This window comes from Saccopteryx bilineata, chromosome 6 (genome assembly GCF_036850765.1).
Source record: "Saccopteryx bilineata isolate mSacBil1 chromosome 6, mSacBil1_pri_phased_curated, whole genome shotgun sequence".
Taxonomy (NCBI): Eukaryota; Metazoa; Chordata; class Mammalia; order Chiroptera; family Emballonuridae; genus Saccopteryx; species Saccopteryx bilineata.
Genome location: NC_089495.1, coordinates 140,294,105 through 140,315,205, shown reverse-complemented (window position 1 = coordinate 140,315,205; position 21,101 = coordinate 140,294,105). Strand labels below are relative to the sequence as shown.

General features: G+C 50.2%; 1 protein-coding gene across 2 annotated transcripts in view; it reads right to left on the bottom strand.

Annotated features, from left to right (window-relative positions):
• LPIN1 (lipin 1) overlaps positions 1-21,101 on the bottom strand; it is a 126,347-nt gene that overhangs the window by 84,328 nt on the left and 20,918 nt on the right. For both annotated transcript variants that reach the window (XM_066234024.1, XM_066234025.1), the window contains one exon: positions 15,639-15,695. In XM_066234024.1, coding sequence (XP_066090121.1) covers positions 15,639-15,695 — 57 coding nt within the window. The remainder of the gene's footprint in view (positions 1-15,638; positions 15,696-21,101) is intronic.

Sequence of the window (21,101 nt, the reverse complement as noted above, 5' to 3'; positions counted from 1 at the left end):
AACTCAGTGTCCTGAGCAGGGACACATGCAGAGCAGCTGGGGAGTACAGGGTTGGAGAAAGGCCCTGGCTAGCCCCTGATGGGATGGTCGGGAAGCAAGCCCCATGTCTGCCCCGCCAGTGTTCCTCGTGATCAAGAGAAGCTAGGACTCCCTTTTTCCTCTGACCACATGGGGAAGATTCCTAACAAGCCAGGGTAGGACAAAAAAATATTTTTGCTACACTATTACCAGCCCACTCTGCTAGTCCACTTCCAGGTCAACAGGAGGCGATCTCTATAAATCCCCCATGTGCCTTGGAAATTATGGCCTTTTGGTGTATGCATCAGATGAGCATGCCCGAGTTCAGCTTTACAGCCTCCATCCTTCCCAAACCGCCGCCCTGCCTTAGGGTCACCATCTGTCTCTTCTTTGCCAGTTCAAGATGGGCACGCGCACTATCTGGTGTGGCCTGAGCATGGGCCAGTCAGAATACATGCCAGGCACAGCAGAGCAGGTTGGGAAGGGAAGAGAAGGGAAAAGGAGAGGTGAGGTGGCAGGAAGGAAACTTGCTAATACCTTTATCATTGGTAAGGCCATAGGAGCTTATACTAGATGTATCTACCCAACAAGAAAACGTATTTGTATTTACCTGAAAAAATGCATCCACTATGGACTTGATGTTTACACCCACCACCACCACCCCCAACACCCTGGCCACATTTGCATGTTGAAGCCCTAATCCCCAATTTCCCAACAGGATGGCATTTGGAGATGGGGAGGTAATCAGACTTAGATAAGGTCTTGAAAGTAACAGGAGACCCACCAGAAACCTGGACCACAGAGCTAAGCATGGCAACCCAGTCTCTGACCTCAGAGAGAGAATCTGCCTCCGTAATAAAATCAGGTTCACATGAAGAAGACACTGCACCACCCACTACAGCGCTGTGAGCTCAGGGCCAGCCTGGGGTAGTTGTTCAGCTGCTAGGCTTGTCAGGTCATAGAACTTTACCCACCAGTTAAGGTGAAATCTGAGATTCATCAGCTCAAAACAAACAGGACATCTGGAAAGAACTGGATTTGCCAACCAATTATATGTGTTAACTACCAAAATTAAATGCTGCCTGCCCAAAGCCACCCATACTGACAACTGAGTCTACAACAACCTCCTTCATCACTGACTTAGGACCTGGGGTTGGTGGAGGAGGGTGACTCTACAGTCCAAGACTTCAAGTCAGTGATCTCATTATCCCTTGTTCTTGGAATAATTGAAATTGTTCTAGAATTGGACATTCTCACCCACCCCCTCACTTTCTAAAGCAGTGTTTCCCACAAAAACTTGTCACATGTTAGAATTACCTGGGACACTGTCAAAACTCTCAGTGCCCAGGTTATGTCCGCATCAATTAACCATGGTCCTTGGGGTGGGACCCAGGCATCAGGACACTGCAGAATTACCCGTGAGGTTCCGATGTAGAGTCATGTTTAAGAACGTGACTCGGCCCTGGCCAGTTGGCTCAGAGGTGGAGCGTCAGCCTGGCATGCAGGGGTCCCGGGTTCGATTCCCAGACGGGGCACATGGGAGAGGCACCCATCTGCATCTCTGCCCCTCCCCCTCTTCTTCCTCTCTGTCTCTCTCTTCCCCTCCTGCAGCAAGGCTCCATTGGAGCGGAGATGGCCCGGGCGCTGGGGATGGCTCCTTGGCCTCTGCCCCAGGCGCTAGAGTGGCTCTGGTCGCGACAGAGCGACGCCCCAGATGGGCAGAGCGTCGCCCCTGGTGGGCGTGCCGGGTGGATCCCGGTCGGGTGCATGCAGGAGTCTGTCTGACTGTCTCTCCCCGTTTCCAGCTTCAGAAGAATGCAAAAAAAAAAAGAACCAGTGCTCTAGGGGTCCACTTCCCTTCACTGCTGGACCCTGGACAGCTGCCATTCTCCCTCTCAAAGCCCAGCCTCTCCTCTCCCCGCCCCCAAGCCAAGGGCCACCAGATCATTTCAATTACTTCTAAATGTCTACATAATGGAACCCATACAAGCCAGCTTAAATCAAGTGAGTGTGTGCGTGTGTGTGTGTGTGTGTGTGTGTGTGTTGCACTGTATATTCAAAGGAGCCAGGAATTCCAGAAACAGGCCTTGGGCTCCGGAGGCTCTCTCTCTCACTCACCCTCTCCCCCTGCCTGACCACACAACTCATCATCATGTACCTCTCCCCTCCGTGTGACCTTCACATGACCTTCGACTTCACAGACTGACCCAGGTCACCTTCTCAACCTACCATATACAAGTCACAGGTTACTGACCTATCCTAGGAATGGCTGCCTTCGAGTCACTCTCCATCCTTGCTCCAGCGCCTCCCAGTTCTGCCGGCAGCCCCTCTTGCTTTAGCTGGGGTACCCCAGACCCAGCACTAACCGTCAGAAGGGGAGCCGTGAGCTAAACATGGCCCGCCCTTTGAGGCCTCCCTAATCTGTCAAACACCGACAGACTTGACATGAAAGGGAAGAGCAGCACAGAAGACAGCGCGGACCTGGTGGGGGTGCCGCGGGGAGTGGCTCCAAGATGGAGCCACTTTGATCCCAGCTTCACTTCTTGCTAGTTATGTGATTAAAGAGAAGGGATGCATGACCACTCTGACCCTCAGTTTCCTTTTCTACTAACCAGGAATGGAAATATCTGTGTCACAGGGCAGTTTGAGGGAATAAATGATTTAAAGCACTCGGTGCAATGCCTGGCACAATATACACGATCCACTCCGGTAAGTCCCATAATAACAATTATTATTATTGTTGTTGTTTACTATGAACACTTAGGAGCCTGACAACAAACACAGTATCAGGTTTGAGCTCCCAAGATAGAGAATACGGGACAGAGACAGTATGTGTGGGAGGAGGCATTTCTGGCTGCAGGACCAGCACATGGAGGGGTGCAGAAAAGGCCCCCAGGGGATGATAAGCACTCAGTGCCAGGGCTTGGATGCGGGGCTGACTCCCGGTTTGAATGCACCCAGTTCTATCTTCCCCTCCTCTCCCCCGTCGTGCCCCGTGTACGCCGGGCCCACAGGGAGGTTGCAGGAGTCACTGCACGACTGATGACTTGATTGGCTGAGTTACATTAGCACAGGAAGGAATTAACCACTTAGGAGAGTTCAAGTCAACCCCCTGGATTAAAACACACATGCTCTTTTGTACTTCGGAGGGCTTAATTAAACTTCCTTTAAGCAGAGCAGACCACTGATATCAACGACACACACCTACGAGGGGCATCAAAGGTGACAGAGCAGCAGCATCCCCTCCTTTGGGGTCATGGGGAAATGTTCTCGGTGACCTCTGGCCTCCCTCTCTACCCAGCCTCCTGCGGTCTTGTGACAGGAACTGCACAGCTGTGGCCCAACTGCCCCTCTCTGGTGTAAGGGGCAGTGCAGAGCAAGAAGAAATGCAGCCTTCCCAGGTGCAACGAAAGACCTCCCGGCCCCTCCTTTCCTCCTTCCCGAGAGCTACTACATAACACTTATCGTTCTAAGTTCTTTCTCTGCCCCTCCCGAGATGGAAGCAGATCTTTTCAAAAGCTAAATAAGCCTCGGGACACCTGCACAACTCAGAAACGTTTCGAGGCCCTGAAAGGCACGTGGGCAAGAGGTAAGCATCAAGGAGGATGCGTCCCGCCTCCTAGTTTCTGGGAGGGAAGGCGGCGAGCCTGGGCCAGTGCCGCACCTTGTTCCCAGGTACAAAACTACCCCGTCATAAAGATGCCAGGAGTCTCACTTTTCCTTTGGAGAAAGGCAACAAGCTGACACAGATGGCCACCCCTCTACCGGGTGAACCAGGACGAACTGTATGTGACAATAGGTGCTGCGAGTCTTCTTACCCGAGGGGTGGTTGTTGTCGTTTAACTTGAGAGCACACACGGCACGGCCTGGTGGCCAAGGGGCATGTGTCTGCGTCTCTGCCATCTGGCCATGGGGGGCAGACCCTATAGGATGGCAAGGGGACTGGGCAGCCAGAGCAGCCCAAGTCAATGGTCTCTGAGCAGGTCTTGAGGGCCACTTACAGGGCCAAGCACCAGTCAGGAGTCGACAGCCACGGAGAATTGATGGAGGGATGACACAGGTACAAATTTGCCCGTTTTCAGGTCAATATAACCGGATCGCACCAGCAGGGACACCACCCATCAGCACACGGGCTCAGGTGAGACGTAGGCAGCACCTGTGGGCAGCCTGGCACTGAGAACGGAGAGCCCTGGTCAGTTCTCCACCTTTCAGCCCTTCTCAGAATGAGGAAAACTGATTCCCCATTTGTTTCCACAATCAGGAAAAAGTGCCAGGGACCTCGGCCCACAGGTTCCCGGGCAGGGCCCCCGCATGTGTGTCTGACCTCATGCTAGCCAGCCTCAGAAGCCTCCAACAATACCCATTCCCAATTCAGAAGCAAAAGGGGAAAAAAATACAATCTTAAAATCCCAATGACATTGCACTTACTGTAAATACTTGTTTGCTGATTACCATTACCTGACGAATTGCTCTCAGTGTTACAAATACCTCTAATCTGTGGAGTATACGGAGGGGAAGGAGAAGGCCAGGAGAGGTGAGGGGAGCCAAAGGCAAGCCTCACCCAGTTCACAAGGTGCTCTGGCTCCCGGGGTCCGGGTTTGGGAACAGGAGTTCCCGTCCCTCCTGCCTTGCGACCTTCTAAAAGCACTTTCACGCTGCAGATTCCTGGCAAGGTGCCAACTTGGAGAACTCCCTGAAAGTACACTCAAGTTTCACCTGTGGGTACATGCATCCAAATAGCGTTGCCTTTGTGCTCCCCATGCTAATAAGATATTGGGGGAAAAGGTATTTGTACAAATGATCATTTTACAAATATGGACCATGGTTTGTCATTCTTAAAAGAACTCCATGAGAAGGCCAGGAGTTACTCTTCATAGCCGAACAGAGCAAACCGGTTAACAGGGGGTGGAGCCGGAACTTCAAGAGCACCCCCAAATGTCAGTGTCTGATGCCATTCTCCAACGAGCTCTGTGCCTGAGAAGCCAGCACGTGGGGCAACTACTGGAGCCTAACTGCACCCCTGCCCTCCCTGCCAGCCTTTATTTACCTTAGCTGCTGGAAGAAAGCCTGGTCTCCTCCATTTGGAGGACATATGGGCAGGATCACACTGAACTTCCATTAGCTTCATGTAGGAGTTCCCTGCTCATGGGAACTCTGGGCTTCCGGTCGATTTTCCTCTTCTGCCTAGTTTTCTAGTTCTCAGCAGCCTGGTCCCCCACTTTCTGGCTATTGCTAGGATAGACATGGTTGGCTGCCCCACCCCATCCCCGCCTTGCCCTTCTCTCTCTCACCTACTGATCTTGCCTGTCAACCAGCCTGTTCCCCTCCCATCTTCTCCCCTCCACCACCCTCTCTTCCAGGCCCTCTGCAAAGGACCCAGGCAGTGCTCATTGTTGGCCGGCAGGACTCGGATCACTCCACTGCGATTATGACGTCAGCACTGGCTGGTGCTCAGGAAGAGCACAGAGAGAGGAGGTGAGCGAGGACTGGGTAAGACAGCTGGTTCGAGAAGAGCACCAGATTCAGAACAGAACCCAGCCAGAGGTGGGGCGATCCAACTAGGAGCACAGCACGCCCCGGGCTCTTTCTCAAAGGCGCATTGCCTTCCTGATTTCCGAATTCACAGCCACCTAACAAGAAGGAACGCTGGATTCCAACAAATTGAAGAAATGTTGAAGGAGGGAATCACCATATCTATTTTTTTTTCTTACAAAGCATGGAAATTTGGTGTTGTCTACTAAATCTATTATTAAGATATTTCTGTTAGGAGATGTTGTTGCAGGAAAAGCATTCATTCCAAGGGAGGTAAACTATACAAGAGCTCTTTGAAATGCCCAAGTGACAGGCAAAAATGATAAATAAGTACAGGGTACAATTGTTGAGTTATTGTTCGATTAACTAAAAATAGTTTTGAACAGTGATACAAGTGAAAAGTTATAGCGTCAGAATGGAATCCGATTAAATATGGCAGAGCTGCTACCCAACTGCCAGGAGTCTTTGCTCGGATGGGACCCTGGGAGCCCAAATCTTGGGCTGAATGTCAAGGCACGTCCTGTGCCCGTCTGAGCGCAATCTTCATACAGACACTTAAAATTAGAGTGGGAACCTCACAAACAATTTCTTTGGCGAGACCGGAATGCCTACCATCAAACATTCTATAGCAGAGGGGAAGGTAAAAGTTGGTATCATCAGTGAACAAACCATGAGCCTTCTCATTCTTTGGGCAAATGCCCAGTGGGAGCCAGCTCTCCTGGTCTTCCAGACGCACAGAACCTGCTTACCCTGTCCCACGTCTTCTTTGGATGGAGCTTTGGAATCTGGATGAAAAAGTCACCTATGAAAGACGTTCTTACGAGAAAGACGTTTTCTCTCTTCTCTAGCTCATGGTACTTTGGATAGATTTGCAGTTGCTGCAGAGTCTGAAAGAGGATGTTCTGATGGTGAAAGGCTGGGCAGTAGGTTCCAGTAATGGCCTGGCATTTGTACCCTGCTTTGTTGACCTACCATTGTGCAACACAGCACCTTTCAGTCAATCAGGTTCAAATCTAGCACGTTCAGTTGCCTGAGAGAATGCCGCTGGAAGCCACAGTACCCACAATAGCGACAGATAGTGTCACTAAACACCGGGCTCCCTGTAGTGTCTCCGGATCATGGCAGCCTAATTTACCAAATTGGGGGAGGGTCAGCTAAAAAAATATTTACTTGCTTTGTAAATAGTGATTCACATTTTCAAAAGCATAGTATTCCACTGAGACCGGGGGGTGGGGGGGTATAACTGAGCCGGTATGCTCCATGGGCCATGAGATGCCAACATACGTGACACCCTGCCAGACTCTGTAGAAATAGAACCCAGACCTCTGCATTCTCACAATGCATTTTCTGCTTCAGTTAACCCAAATGGGGGGCGGTCCTTTCTCCTGGTCCTCTGGGCAGATCAGGCCACACTCACAAAACGGCATTCGGTGCCTGGCAGCTGTAAAGATGGTGGGGCACGTGTTTGGAAGGGGATGGCCCAGCAAGGAAGGCTGGCTCTAATGTGTAATAACTAAAGTTGTTTAATTTGCAAAAGAAAACCAGATGTGGGGAGTGGGAGATGGAGAAACGATGTCCTGAGAGCAAGGGCCAACACAGGGCAGGATTATAGGTCTGGAGGTTGCCAAGGATCTGAGCAGGAAGGCAGGTGGATTTGTGCTCACTACACAGAGGACCTGAGGAGACAGGTAAGGTCCAGGCAGGGACCGTCTGGGCAGTACCTGCAGCCAGGGAGCTCCCAGCCAGACCCGTGGTTGGGAAGGGGCGTGGAGGGTTCTGACATGAGGTGGCCAGTTCAGCTTGATCCCCAGTGTTCCTCAGTGAACCAGCTCTCTCCTTCTTCCTGTCTTCCATAGTGAACTGCTGTGTCTTTCACAAAAACCAATTGGAGAATTCCGGGTTAACCTCCGCAGTGCCCCACCCCACCTTGTCCCACCGGGAACCACCCACAGGGGATCAGTGGTCTGTGCGGAGGTGGTGGGTGGGACTCAGAACATTGCTGTAGGGTTCGGGTACTGCCGCCTGCTCCTCCTGTCTCTAGATTGACTTAGCTGCTGCCCCCTCCCTCCCTCCCCCGATGACCTTGTCCCAGGGAAGCTCCTAGGTCATTCCTCCCCCGATGACCTTGTCCCAGGGAAGCTCCATGTTGGACAGAGAAGCCAGCCAGACTGCTGTCCCAAGAGGACAGAAGAGACAGGAAAATTCTGGGAGGAGGATGAGTTTCAGATCTGCTCCAGCACCAGACCCCAGGTTCTATCTGTCAGGTAACTCAGGTCCCCAGGGGAAAAGCAGCTGTCCCTGACCTTCACACTAAATGTGACCTGGGCTTCCGCCAAACTCCGTGTCTTCCCTCCCAGGACAAGGAGGGTATGTGCTCAGGTCTTTCTGGAAGCTGGGGTGTCCTAGACAGGGTGTCTAGGGGAACTAGACTGGGCTCAGGGCTGTGCTCTGTGTCTCATGAGACCCTGCACATGTCACCTCTCGACCTCGGTCTCCACAGTGGAAAGCGAGCGAGTGGGGAAGAGAGGATCACCAGCTCTGACCTATTGCTTACGTGTCCGGTTTCTGTTTGATGGGTACAGACCGTCTTGTATCATTCCCTCTGCCTGCTGCCCTCTGACAAACACACACACTGTGGTGACTGTCCATCCTGGGTCTGTGACACCTTAGGCACCTCTAATCCTGAGATAACTTCAGAAGAAGGAATGAATGTGAATTCACTTTAAAAACTAGATAACCTCCCACCCAATGCTTTCTCCTCTCCCTTCTTCTTCCCTGGGGGATATCCGAATGAAGGTTTGGGCACCCTAACCTAATCAGAGGAAATTCCAAGCAGAGTTCAGCATACTGAAGGCAAAGATTCCATTGGGAGTTTCTTGAATTTCAAAGGGAAGGGAGGAAGTGAGGGACAGGCAGACAAGGACTAACACTACCCAGTTTGAAGTCTCTTCTCAAACCCTTTAAAATGTCAAATCCCCCACAGTACCATCTTGCTCAGTCAAACTGCAGGGTTGTCTAGAGACCCAGAGACAGATGGACCAGCCAGAGGGCATCAGCACTGCTCTGACAGACACCTGTGCCTGCTTATCCAGCGTCTACCACACGTCAGTGCCACAGCTGCCCTGGCTCCTCTGCTTCTCCTCACGGCTTAAGCAGGAGCCACACTGCCATTTTCATTTCTTTACACTCACCTTGTTCCCTCTACCCCAGGGCCTTTGCATATGTTGTTCCCTCTGTGGGGAATCTTCTCCCTTCTTCACCTGGTTAACTGCTACTCATTCTTCAACTTCAGTTTAAGGATCACTAACCTCCCCAACTATGTCAAGTGTCTGTGTTAGACACTCTTAATCTTCTATATCTATTTTATCCCAAGTATGTATTAAAGTCAAGTGTCCCTTTGTGTGTGCAGTTATTTCTTTTTTTTTTTTTAATTAATTTATTTATTTATTCATTTTAGAGAGGAGAGGGAGAGAAAGAGAGAGAGAGAGAGAGAGAGAGGAGAGGGGGAGGAGCTGGAAGCATCAACTCCCATATGTGCCTTGACCAAGCAAGCCCAGGGTTTCGAACCGGCGACCTCAGTATTTCCAGGTCGACGCTTTATCCACTGCGCCACCACAGGCCAGGCTGTGTGTGCAGTTATTGTAAAATTCCTCCCCAGCAGACAGATTCAGCAGAAAGGAAAAGACCATTTCTATTTAAGTGTCTATGCACAGTGCCTGGCACTTAGTAGGTGCTCAATAAATAGGGTTTTTTTTAATTTTTTTGTTTTTTTAAATAAATAGTTTTAATGAATGGTTAAGTACCAGATCATGGGCCATGATGGCTGGTTACAAAAATGTATTCATAGTAGTAAAAATAATATAAAAAACTATAATAAAAATATGTATGTCCTCATCCCAATAAAAAGACACTAACTAGGCACGTAGTGGTGATAAAAATATTAGTTATCTTGTTGTGATGGAAGCAGGAAGGATGCCCCAAAAATGAACTCATTTATGCAACAAGCCATTTCTGAGCAAGATACAGTGTGAGGGTAACAGATTAAGAGATACCTCTGTCCTCAAAGAGGTTAAGGTTTATTTGATAGACAGTGTCCCCAGCAAGAGAATACAGGGACAGGCAATTCACTACAAGATGCTCACTGGGGTGGGGGAGGGGACTGGTAAATGGGAGGGTAGAGACTATGTTGAAATGAGGCATTCATGGAATGTTTCCTTTTTTTCATTTTAAATACACAACATTTTACTTCTTTGTGTTGTCTTCATATTACTAAGCACTGAACCCTGAGAAGAGGAAGACTGGGGGGGGGGGGGACACAGAAGAACTGGAGAGCCATTCTCCGAGTCTGAGCCTGCCCGCCGAGCGCCTGCCCAGTCCCAGTGAAGGAGAGGTCTCTACCTCAGTCCAGACTCCACCACGGTTCCATACACTGACGCCTACAGTTGTAGAAGCAACACTTCTTGTCCTTCTTGCAACCTCTGTCACGCCGGCACGTCGGCAGCATCACGAAAGGGCAGGATAGTGTGAACTCTGGGCAGTACCCGGGTTTGCTCACAGCCTTCTTGGCTCCGGGCTGCGCCACGTGGAGGCAGAGCAGGAGGAAGAACACAGTGGGAACAGAGAGGCTGCTCATCTTCATGCTGCAGACGCACATCCATGCAGCAGCTCTAGTCACAAAGGAAAGAGGAGCCTGGGATCGCTCTATAACGACTGTTCTCTACCATGCTAATTGAACACCTTATTGCTGGGTATAGTTGTGCCGGTGCCTGTCACTAGCCCGTGCCAGACAAGTGTTGCCGAGTGAGGCTACAAGGATTCATGTTTTCAGAAAAGAAGGAGAAAAAAAAAGCAATCCACTACAAGAGACACCACAGCGCACTTCTAGGTGGGGATGCAGTGAATGTCACCAGACACCTGTGCAATAGCTCCAATAACAATTCTGGACACAGAAGAAAACCTTCGGGCAGGTGGCAGGTGGGGCAGAACAGACAAGTGTGTGTTTATTTCCCCTCCGCTTCCAGATATCAGATTTCAAGGAAACCTCAGAACTTAAATCCCACAACTGAAGGGGCTTCCGTGGTGGAAAGGTGTCTAATGGAATTCAGAAGGTGAACGCAAGGGGGAAGGTTGGCCGAGGAAGTCTGTGACCTGGGACATGGCAAAGGGGGCTCAGCCCTTGTGTGTGTGTGTGTGGTGTTGGGGGAGGAAGACACGGGCTGGAGGTGGGCAACTGTTTCTCCTAACAAGGAAAAAGAAAGGCAAACATAACTTCCAGGAAAAACATACCTCCCCCCACCCCCACATATGAGAAAGCTCCACATATGAGAAAGACAGAGTCTGAATACAGAACAAACCCAAACAGGGTGAAAGTCCACGTAAATGGCAGCGTGTAAAAAAGGAGGAGGTGTTTGTGTGGGATGCTCTGTGAGAACCAGCTAGATTCTCCCTGACCAGAGTTGAAGTCCATAAGGCAATGTGCCAAGGAGATACATGCATAGTCGTGGGGGTGGGCGGGGAAACCGCTCTGTGAACCGCTGTTTCCTCCTCAATTTTCTAGAACCCAGGCACATGAATCACTTTGATACAATTTTTCAAAAATAAATTTAAATCTAGACAGATCACCCCTTACTCCCCCTACAAAAATGTGCCCCCTCCTAGAAGACTACTACATTTTAAATCCAGTCCTCTGTCAAACCTAATGACAACAAGAAACAAAAGAAAGCAAGCAAAATACAGTTTCAAGTAACTGAGTCCCGACAGGGTTCTAGGAATTGTTGCTCTTATGAGAAATGTTGCCATTTATGAGGAAGCATGGGGTGGCCAAGAGGAAGGCGTGTTCAAGGGCAGGCTGCTCTGAGCACAGCAAGGAAGAGGACCCAGGCTTAACGGAACAAACTGTACTGATGTTCTGACAAGCACGATTGGTTAGGATCGTGGTGAACATGTTATTGCTCAGCTGTCCCTGCAGCAGTCAAAGCCTCTGCACTGAGTGAATCACTGTGTGTGTGCACGTGTGCAGGGAAAGGGGGCTGGTGTGTTGGTGATTGTGTATTTCTTTGGGTTTCTGCATTCCATGGTTACAGGCTCTTCAATCTGAAAGCCGGATGGCTCAGAGAGGCCTTCTTCTAAACCTTTCTCACTTTCATCCATGAAGAATTAATCCCTGGCTTCTCTGTACTCGTGAGCTCACGTGTCACACCACCGTGGCACGTGTCACAAAGCATTGTCAATGTGTTGTGGTGTATACCGCTCTGTCCCCTACTGGTTGGCAAGCCTTGGAAGGGAAAGGCCAACTGTTTCACGCCCATCCTGAATCAGATGCCTAGCATATTAGCAGAGTAACCAGGAGAGAGACAGAGACAGAGAGACAGAGACAGGGGGCGATTCTGAGTCTTACTTCTGCCTGTATGACTTCCCGTTCATTTTTGGTTTTTTCATCACTAACCACTTTTGGAATTTAAGAGCCTACCTTGTGAGGATAACAGCATAAAAATGACCAAAGATTTGATAGAAGAGATTTTGATTGGCAACCCACCTTGAGGCCCATGCCCACCTTCCTAGGCCACATATGCCCCCTACGTGCACCTGTCCCCCTGCAGAGCCTCCCTGCTGACCCACACACAGTATAGGATTTCCAGTCCAGACCTGACCCCTCAGCTCCAGACCACACATCCACCTACCTGCAGGATACCTCCCCTGGAATAAGCATAGGTACCTCAAACTCAATCAGGCTAGCAATGAATTCCTGTCTCCTGTCTCCAGCCCCCCTCCCATTGACTATGCCCTAGCAACCTTCCTCATGTCCATGAGCAACTAAAGAAAGCTACAGATCTCATGTGGTACCACTTGCTTAATGCTTTTCCACGACACACTCGTCTACTACCTGCAGAATGAAGTGGAAGATCCTTAGAAAGGTAGACAAGGTCCCTGGCCATCAGCACTGCTTCCTTCCCCCCGCCCCCTGCCCCCCACCCCGTTCTCGGTTCCCACAGGCGCTGTGCTCTTCCTTACCCCACACTCGTCTACTTAGGCCTCTTTCCAACCCTGCGTGACACTCACCTTTTTTTGGAGGCACTTTTGTGAGATTGCTCCTACCCCGTCCACCCCGCCCAAGCTGCGTCACAAGCCCGCTGGTCCTCACACTTAGCCTGTGGCTCCAGCACGCCCTCCCTGCTTAGCCCTGGGCGGTTGTCTATGTGCAAGGAAGGACTAGAGAGAGCTCAGAGACGTCAGCTAACCTGTCCAATGACACACTTACTAAGGGACAGAGCTGTGACCAGAACTTTGGACTCTTAACCCAGTTCTCCTGCTTAGATGGCAACGATTTTCTGCAATTTTGCCCTTGAAGCAGAAGCTTCCTCCTCCACCTCTCCTCTCCACAGCTCTCTGTCCTGACAGTGGGTGAGTCCATGAAGAGCCTGGTACTGAGCCCGCAGTCGAGGCCCCTGGGCCAGAGGCTGGGGCTGCAAATCCGGTGGCCTGGGCTCCAGCCCTCCGCCCAGCCACCGCGGTCAAGAAAATGGAGGCTTGGCTACATGGAGCTGCCTCAGACCACCCTGTGGCTGCCCCTGCTTTCCTGCCCACTGGAGAGGGGCTCACTTACTGAGACTTCCTGCCCCTTCTCTCCTCCATAAAGATGGCTCCCAACTCCAGGCTCAACAGCCACTAACTGCCCTGCTCAGCATTCTGGCCTCTGATTGGGCCCTGTCCCTGCCAATCCCCTCAGAAATAGAACTTCTGCTCTCAGGATCCCCCACCCCCACCCCGGCCAGGCCTTTCTCAGCAGCCTCCTCCATTCATTTAACAGGGTTTCTGGGGTCACCTCAAGGAAGAATCTCACTCTGGATGGCACTGCATTCACCCTCATGAGTCCCACAAAAATCCCCTTGGTCCCCACTGTGTTCCAGACTCCCTCTCAGACAGTGAGCTCTTCAAGGGCAAGGACTAAGTGTTACTGTTGTCCTATATTCCCACAGCTTAGGACAGCCCACAGAGGGACACAGAAGTGTCCAGGCTTTATCACTTTGACCCTAGACCACCCCCAAAGTCCTTTCTTGAACCTCTCCACCCCCAAACCTATTACCTCACATCAACTCTCCACAGAGAAGGATCTCGGGTTAAGATATATGGGGAGAACAAGTTAGATCAGGGGTCGGGAAACTTTTTGGCTGAGAGAGCCATGAACGCCACATATTTTAAAATGTAATTCCATGAGAGTCATACAATGACCCATGTACGTTACGCATTATCCAATAAAAATTTGGTGTTGTCCCGGAGTACAGCTGTGATTGGCTCCAGCCACCCGCAACCATGAACATGAGTGGTAGGAAATGAATGGATTGTAATACATGAGAATGTTTTATTTATTTATTTATTTATTTTTGTATTTTTCCGAAGCTGGAAAGGGGGAGGCAGTCAGACAGACTCCCGCATGCGCTCAACCGGGATCCACCCAGCATGCCCACCAGGGGGCGATGCTCTGCCCCTCTGGGGTGTCGTTCTGTTGCAACCAGAGCCACTCTAGCGCCTGAGGCAGAGGCCATGGAGCCTTCCTCAGCGTCCGGGCCAACTTTGCTCCAATGGAGCCCTGGCTGCGGGAGGGGAAGAGAGAGACAGAGAGGAATGAGAGGGGGAGGGGTGGAGAAGCAGATGGGTGCCTCTCCTGTGTGCCCTGGCCGGGAATCAAACCTGGGACTCCTGCAGGCCAGGCCGACACTGAGCCAACCAGCCAGGGCTGTTTTATATTTTTAAAGTTTTTTTTTTTTAATTAAAATTTGTCTGTGAGCCAGAAGCAGCCATCAGAGCCACATCTGGCTCACGAGCCATTAGTTCCCGACCCCTGAGTTAGATGATGTCACTGAAGCTAGAAGTCCTGCTCCAGGGCCGGACACATGCCCAAGGAGAGAGGAACAGGAGATGGAGGCTAGGCCACCATTGGGGGCTTCAGCAAACATCTCTCCCAAACAATGAAGGTGCAGACAGGCGGCCCATGAGAACTGTCTAGAGCCGTGATGGCGAACCTTCTTATAAAAACAGCCCACTTTTGCAGTGCTGGTCAACCTGGTCCCTCCCACCCACTAGTGGGTATTCCAGCTTTCATGGTGGGCCACTAGTGGGTGGGAGGGACCAGGTTGACCAGCACTGAAAAAGTGGGCAGTTTTTATAAAAAGTTTCGCCATCCTGGGTCTAGAGCCGTGGCCCCCAACCTTTTTTGGGCCACGGACCAGTTTAATGTCAGAAAACATTTTCACAGACCGGCCTTTAGGGTGGAACAGATAAATGTATCATGTGACTGAGACAAATGTCAAGAGTAAGTCTTAGACGGATGTAACAGAGGAAATCTGGTCATTTTTAAAAAATAAAACATCGTTCAGACTTAAATATAAATAAAACGGAAATAATGTAAGTTATTTATTTTTTCTCTGCGGACCGGTACCAAATGGCCCACGGACTGGTACCGGTCCTTGGCCCAGGGGTTGGGGACCACTGGTCTAGAGGTTAGAACAGCTATAAGGGGTGGGTGTGGCCCTAGGGCTGCTGAACTTGGGGTCTAGGAACATCTCAAAAGACTGGGTCCATGGGCAAAGTGGAGATCCAAGCTCTAGGCACAGATGCTGAGACAACTCGAAGGGCCTGGCTAAGGCTTGGGGACGAGGCCCAGGGCAGCGAGACTGAGGCAGGAGGGACCCATGGGAACAGGAGGAAGAGACAGAATCCACTAAAGGACCTTGAGGAGCTGAGACCAGCTGCAAGGGCTCTTATCAGATACATGTGACCATACATGGCGCGGCAGCCATGTCCTGAGCACTGATAGGAAACTTTCCTGCTGGCACTAGGAAGCCACGAAATGCTTTGTCATCTGGGAGGCAGCGAGGCCACATCCATGCCTGGGGAGGATGGATCGCGGGGGGAAAGGAGTAGAAACTGCCCAACACGTTCTGAGCTCATCTGGGGCTGATCACACGGTGGGAAAGGTGCTGTAGGCCTGCTCCGCGGCCTGAGCCCACGTCTGCCAGGGGCAGTAAACCCCAGCTGGTCATCGGGAAACGTACGAGTACAACCAGGGTGTCCACAGCTGCATCACTCACGTTAATGTTTGAAGGCCACACGTTTCGGATCCAGCCAGGGTCTCTCATTATTGGGATCTGAAACGCAAAACGTTTAGAACTGAATTAATGAAAACATCCGGGAACCAGGAGTGACGACCAGATAACCTTGTGAACGCATTAGGCACCGCTGAGCTAGAACACGGTGGATTTGCAGCACGTGAATTACATCTCAGTAAGGAAATTCAAAAGGGTGCAGTGACCTTTCTTTCAGCAGGTTCAATCAGTGCGAGGCCTCGGCTACACAGAGTGCCATAAAGTCACAAACACCCACACACACACCGCCGCGTCACTCCATCTTCTCGTCCTTCCCAAAGAGCATGTAACGTAGCAAAACTCCAGGAGGTGGTAAGCCAGCCACGTGGGGAAGACGAAGGAGTCTGACGTCAGAATCCGTGACTCTAAGTGCCACCTCTCCTGTATCTTAACGGAGTGGCTGCTCAGGACTCGTTTCCTCGTGTGCAAATGGGCATCACAACCCCCGGCGGCGTCAGGTGGGCTGTGAGCAGGGACCTAGTCCATCCAAATGACAGGCAAAGCCTCCACACGCATGAGCCGTGAAGAAGACCAGGGTGGCATCGTCTGGCAGGAGGACCAGCACAACCGGCCTGTCCTACCCGTGCCCTGGGTAGAGCTGCGGAGCGGCTGCCACCCCCCCCCCCCATGCGGCCCAGCCTGGCTAAGGGCCCCGGGCCTTCGGTGATACTCAAGTTGTACTCAGAAACACATATGAGTTCAACAAAAGCAGCCCAGCCATTGAAGCTGTGACCCCAATTTCCCTTGCCCTGTCCCCCAACTTGCTATCCATCGGCTGCACAGAGCTCTCCAGGGTGTTGATTGGCTAATAGTTAATGGTGTGGTTTTGCATCGTTACTCACTGAGTTTCTCTCAGGGGCCATGTGCGTCACTACATAGTGGGACTGCAGAGATGAGTAAAATGTAAGTCTTCTGAGTCACTCATAAGCTAGCGGGGGTTGGGGGAGGGGATGCAGCAGAAAGACACATAGAAAAAATTGTTATTGTCACTCCAATAAATTTAATAAAAATTTAAGAAATACCATGCTGAGATAAATTAACAAGTAATCACCTTACAGGGATTCTGCAAGTATCCTGTGACACACCCAAGGTGACAGAAGAGAGCAGACAGAAGAGGGAGGAGGGGAGTAATCCTGAGACTTCTGCCCAGTGGCCTTTGGCTCAAGAACATTTATTATCTCCTCAAGCAAAGAGAGACTAGTGATCCAGGCTAAACTTGCCCTTCTGTAATATTTTAATGATTCTGTTACACTGAACTGTTGATTAAATCAAGTTCTGTGTTTATTAAAAAATGAAGTTTTGCCCTGGCCAGTTGGCTCAGCGGTAGAGCATTGGTCCAGCGCGTGGAAGTCCTGGGTTCAATTTCCAGTCAGGGCACACAGGAGAAGCACTCATCTGCTTCTCCGTCCTTCCTCCTCTTCTTTCTAACTCTCTCTTCCCCTCCCACAGCCAAGGCTTTATGGGAGCAAAGTTGGCCTGGGCACTGAGGTTGGCTCTATGGCCTCCACCTCAGGCGCTAGAATGGTTCCGGTTTGCAGTGGAGCAACAGCCCAGATGGGCAGAGCATCGTCCCCTGGTGGGCGTGCCAGGTGGATCCCAGTCGGGCGCATGAGGGAGTCTATCTGACTGCCTCCCACTTTTCACTTTGGAAAAATACAAAAAAAAAAAAGTTTGTTGTGGCCAAGGCGACCATCAGAACAGAGGCAGCACAGGAGGGAACCAACAATCTGTATGCAGGGACCATAGGAAAGGCTCTGTGCCGTCCACAGAAGGGGATGCCCAGGCTGCGGCTGAGAGTTAAGGGACGCGCTGGGGGAAGCAAGGAGGGAGAAAGGCCATTCCAGGCAGAGAAGAGAGAGTGCTCAAATAAATGGGCGTCATATGCACATTTGAGGAGTGAGGAGGAGAGCCTGTGGTTGCAAGTGGGTGTGGAGGGGCCTTGGGTTGGGTCCACAGTTAGGAGACATGAGTCAAGTGGGGACACTTTTTTTCTTTTTTAAAAAACAAGGCCTTCTCAAGCAAGATCTTTTGCAGGAGCCCCATATAAAAAGACAGGGGAACTGTGTGGTTATATCAAGGAAGGGGTCTAGCATTCCCAGGCTTGGCCACAGAACCTGGAGACTGTGGTTTGGGATCGATCACCACATATAACTGGGAGCTACAGACGAGCAGGGTGAGCAGGTCTGTCCTCACGGGATCGAGCTGGGGGGCGGGGGGAAGGGACCATGGTAGCATCCTGGAACCAGTCTGAGAATAAAAAGGCTAGAGCTTCCTGTAAGACTGAACCTGAAAAAGGAGGCAGATGTGAGCGAAGGGAGTCTTCCTAAGTCCGTGTCCTTGTTGGGAAAGCAGGTAAGATGACTCGTTTCCCCATCTATAAAATGCTTAATAGGGCAATTAATTCAATCCCAGTGTCCCCTGAGCAGTGCATCTGAAACCCTTCTTGGAGCCCAGTTTCTGCCGCTATTTCAGCCCCAGGTGGAATATCTCAGGGGGTCGTGTGTTACAGTGTTACACAGAGCATGTATTATCTCCTCATGCAAAGAGAGATGAGTGATCCAATCTAACACTGTAACACAGTATATTTTAAACTTTTATTAAATAAAATTATGCCCGTTGGATACAGAGGCTCTGAACCATCCAACTCCTCTGGGCACAAACACAGTCACATGCCCAGCGTCACTGGGTACAACAGTTTCCCTGACTCTGCACCCACAAGGTAGGCGAGGAAGGCAGGCAGCAAGTTAAATTCTGAGTGCTTGGATTCGGTCCCAGTTAAAATAACACTTCAAATCAGATACCAAATATACAGAGGTGGGGCAAAAGTAGGCTTACGGTTGTGAGTACACAAAACCGAATTTTATTTAATACAAAATAATTGTATTATTTTCCATACGCACAACTGTAAACCTACTTTGCCCCACCTGTATATAGTTTAAAGCCATAGCAGCCATGAGGCTGACCCCTCCCAGGGCCCGGTTTGATGTCGGAGATTAAATGTAAACACAAGAACACCGAAAGTGGAGAACCCAGGAATTTCAACAATAATGACCCTCAAAACTAAGAAGAACATAACCTCACTCCACCCACCACTATTTGTTGTCAGAATTCAAAATCCTAACATGAAATGGGAAGCCCAGCCTTAGGGCCCCGGACAACAAGCCGTTATCAATTTTTGTGGAAGCCCACGCTAAACTTGGGTTTGAATCCCAAGGCTGTGTGGCCTTGGAGGGATTTAACCTTTCTGAGCCTCAAAGGCCCCACCTCCCAATACCCATGGCAGTGGAGATGGCGGCTCCAACATAGGGATTTGGGAGGTACACAGATGTTCCGTCCATAGCAGTTACGTATGTTAAAATTGAAGTGGGGAAGAAAAGGGAAAAGCGTCAAGACAGAAAATTGAGTCAAGAATGAGGCCAATGCACACATGCATGTCATGGAGCCCTACTTATCTGCAGGGAGTAGGACAGAAAGATGGCCCTGGCACCAAAGCCTGAAGAACGCCCTGAACAGTAACAGAAGCAGCCAGCAGTTCGGGAGATGCTCACCTAGGCCTGACATGGAGGCGTCCACTTCTGACCACCATGCAGGACTGGCCACTGACCTTCGCCCAGCACATGATTATTTTACACTAGCACCTCTTTTGTCTTGCATCAGCTCTACAAGCTAACCATGTGATTGTCATCCTTGCATTGCAGATGAGAAGATTGAGCTTTCTGTTGTTTTTAAGATGAGAAGATGGAGGCTTAGAGAGACATCAGGGACGCAGCTCTCTTGCTGACCCCACAGTTCAGAATTTCCAGGCCAGACCTTGGCTCTCAGCTCCAGACCACACATCCAGCTACCTGCTGGACACCTCCCCAAGCTGGTTCACAGGAACTTCAAACTCAACCAGCCCAACAGGCTCCATCTCCTGCCAGAGGCTCCAGGAGAGTATAGACGTGGAGAGAGAATCTGTAGTCAGGGGGATGGAATCCAAGCCCCGGTTAGACTACTTCATGCTCCTTGGTCTTTTTTTTTTTTAATAAATAAATTTTTATTTTAATGGGGTGACATCAATAAATCAGGGTACATATATTCAAAGAAAACATGTCCAGGTTATCTTGTCGTTCAATTCTGTTGCATACCCATCACCCAAAGAGAGATTGTCCTCCGTCACCTTCTATCTAGTTTTCTTTGTACCCCTCCCTCTCCCCCTCTCCCTCCTTCCCGCCCCCCACCCCCCGTAACCACCACACTCTTGTCCATGTCTCTTAGTCTCGTTTTTATGTCCCACCAATGTATGGAATCCTGCAGTTCTTATTTTTTTCTGATTTACTTATTTCATTCCGTATAATGTTATCAGGATCCCACCATTTTGTTGTAAGTGATCCAATGTCATCATTTCTTATGGCTGAATAGTATACCATGGTGTATATGTGCCACATCTTCTTTATCTAGTCTTCTTTTTTTTTTACAGTGATTAAAGCCTTTAAGCAAACTCTTGGCCAATACAACAAGAATCCATAAAAGAGTAGTGTCCTTAACATGTTCACCAAGTCCAAGTTGGCCCCAACACCATGCCAAATCTCTGAAAAATGCAACCCGACCCCAGTTCAGTCTGTTAGGAGCTGTCACAAGGAGCAGGAGTCCAGGAAAAGTCCACATCCAGAAAAAGTCCGCATGGCACTGGAATTGTTGTCACAATTCTATACTTTGCAGCTCACGTCCAAGTCCCAATGACCGCTGCTTCTAGCTGGTAATGATTCAGGTAGACTGGAAAAGCCATCTGCAGCATGTATGGATATGAAGCTTCTGTTCTCCTCTGCCTGGAGAGATGAGATCAGGTTGCTTTTCCCTGGAGCTCTGTGACTGTGGCTTGGTAAAGAGAACCTTGGGATACACTAAGCTGGGTGGCAAAGGTAGATTCATAATAAAGTTGGCAAAAGGGGGAAAGAGAGCTCTAAATTAGGAGTAGGTCCCAGCCTGAAATATGAGTGGGGCATTGAGGTAGGAGGAATAAAGGAAACACTATATATTAAACAAAGCAGCAGAAAATAGGACTATCAATACCCACAACAGAGATCTTCAAGGGAAGAATAAAAAACCTGACTATTCAGGCAAAACATAGTTAAGTGGTCCTTGTGCAAATGAGATCAGTTTACCTGCTTCTTGGAAGAAATACCCTAGGCTCGTCCACAGTGTCGTAGATGGGGCTGACGGCCCTGGGCACCTTCAGCCTTCCGTGGCAAACCCCAGCATTCTGGGCAAGGTTAGGTCATAGGTGGCTGGAGCAAGGCTGGAAGAGACTGAACCCTCCCTTAGAGGAGCGAGAGGGAAGCCTACCTTCCAGTGTCCCTGTTTCCTCACTGCAGAGGCAGGTAAGCCTGGCAGGCTTTAGCTCAATGACCTTCCTTTCCACTATTGAAG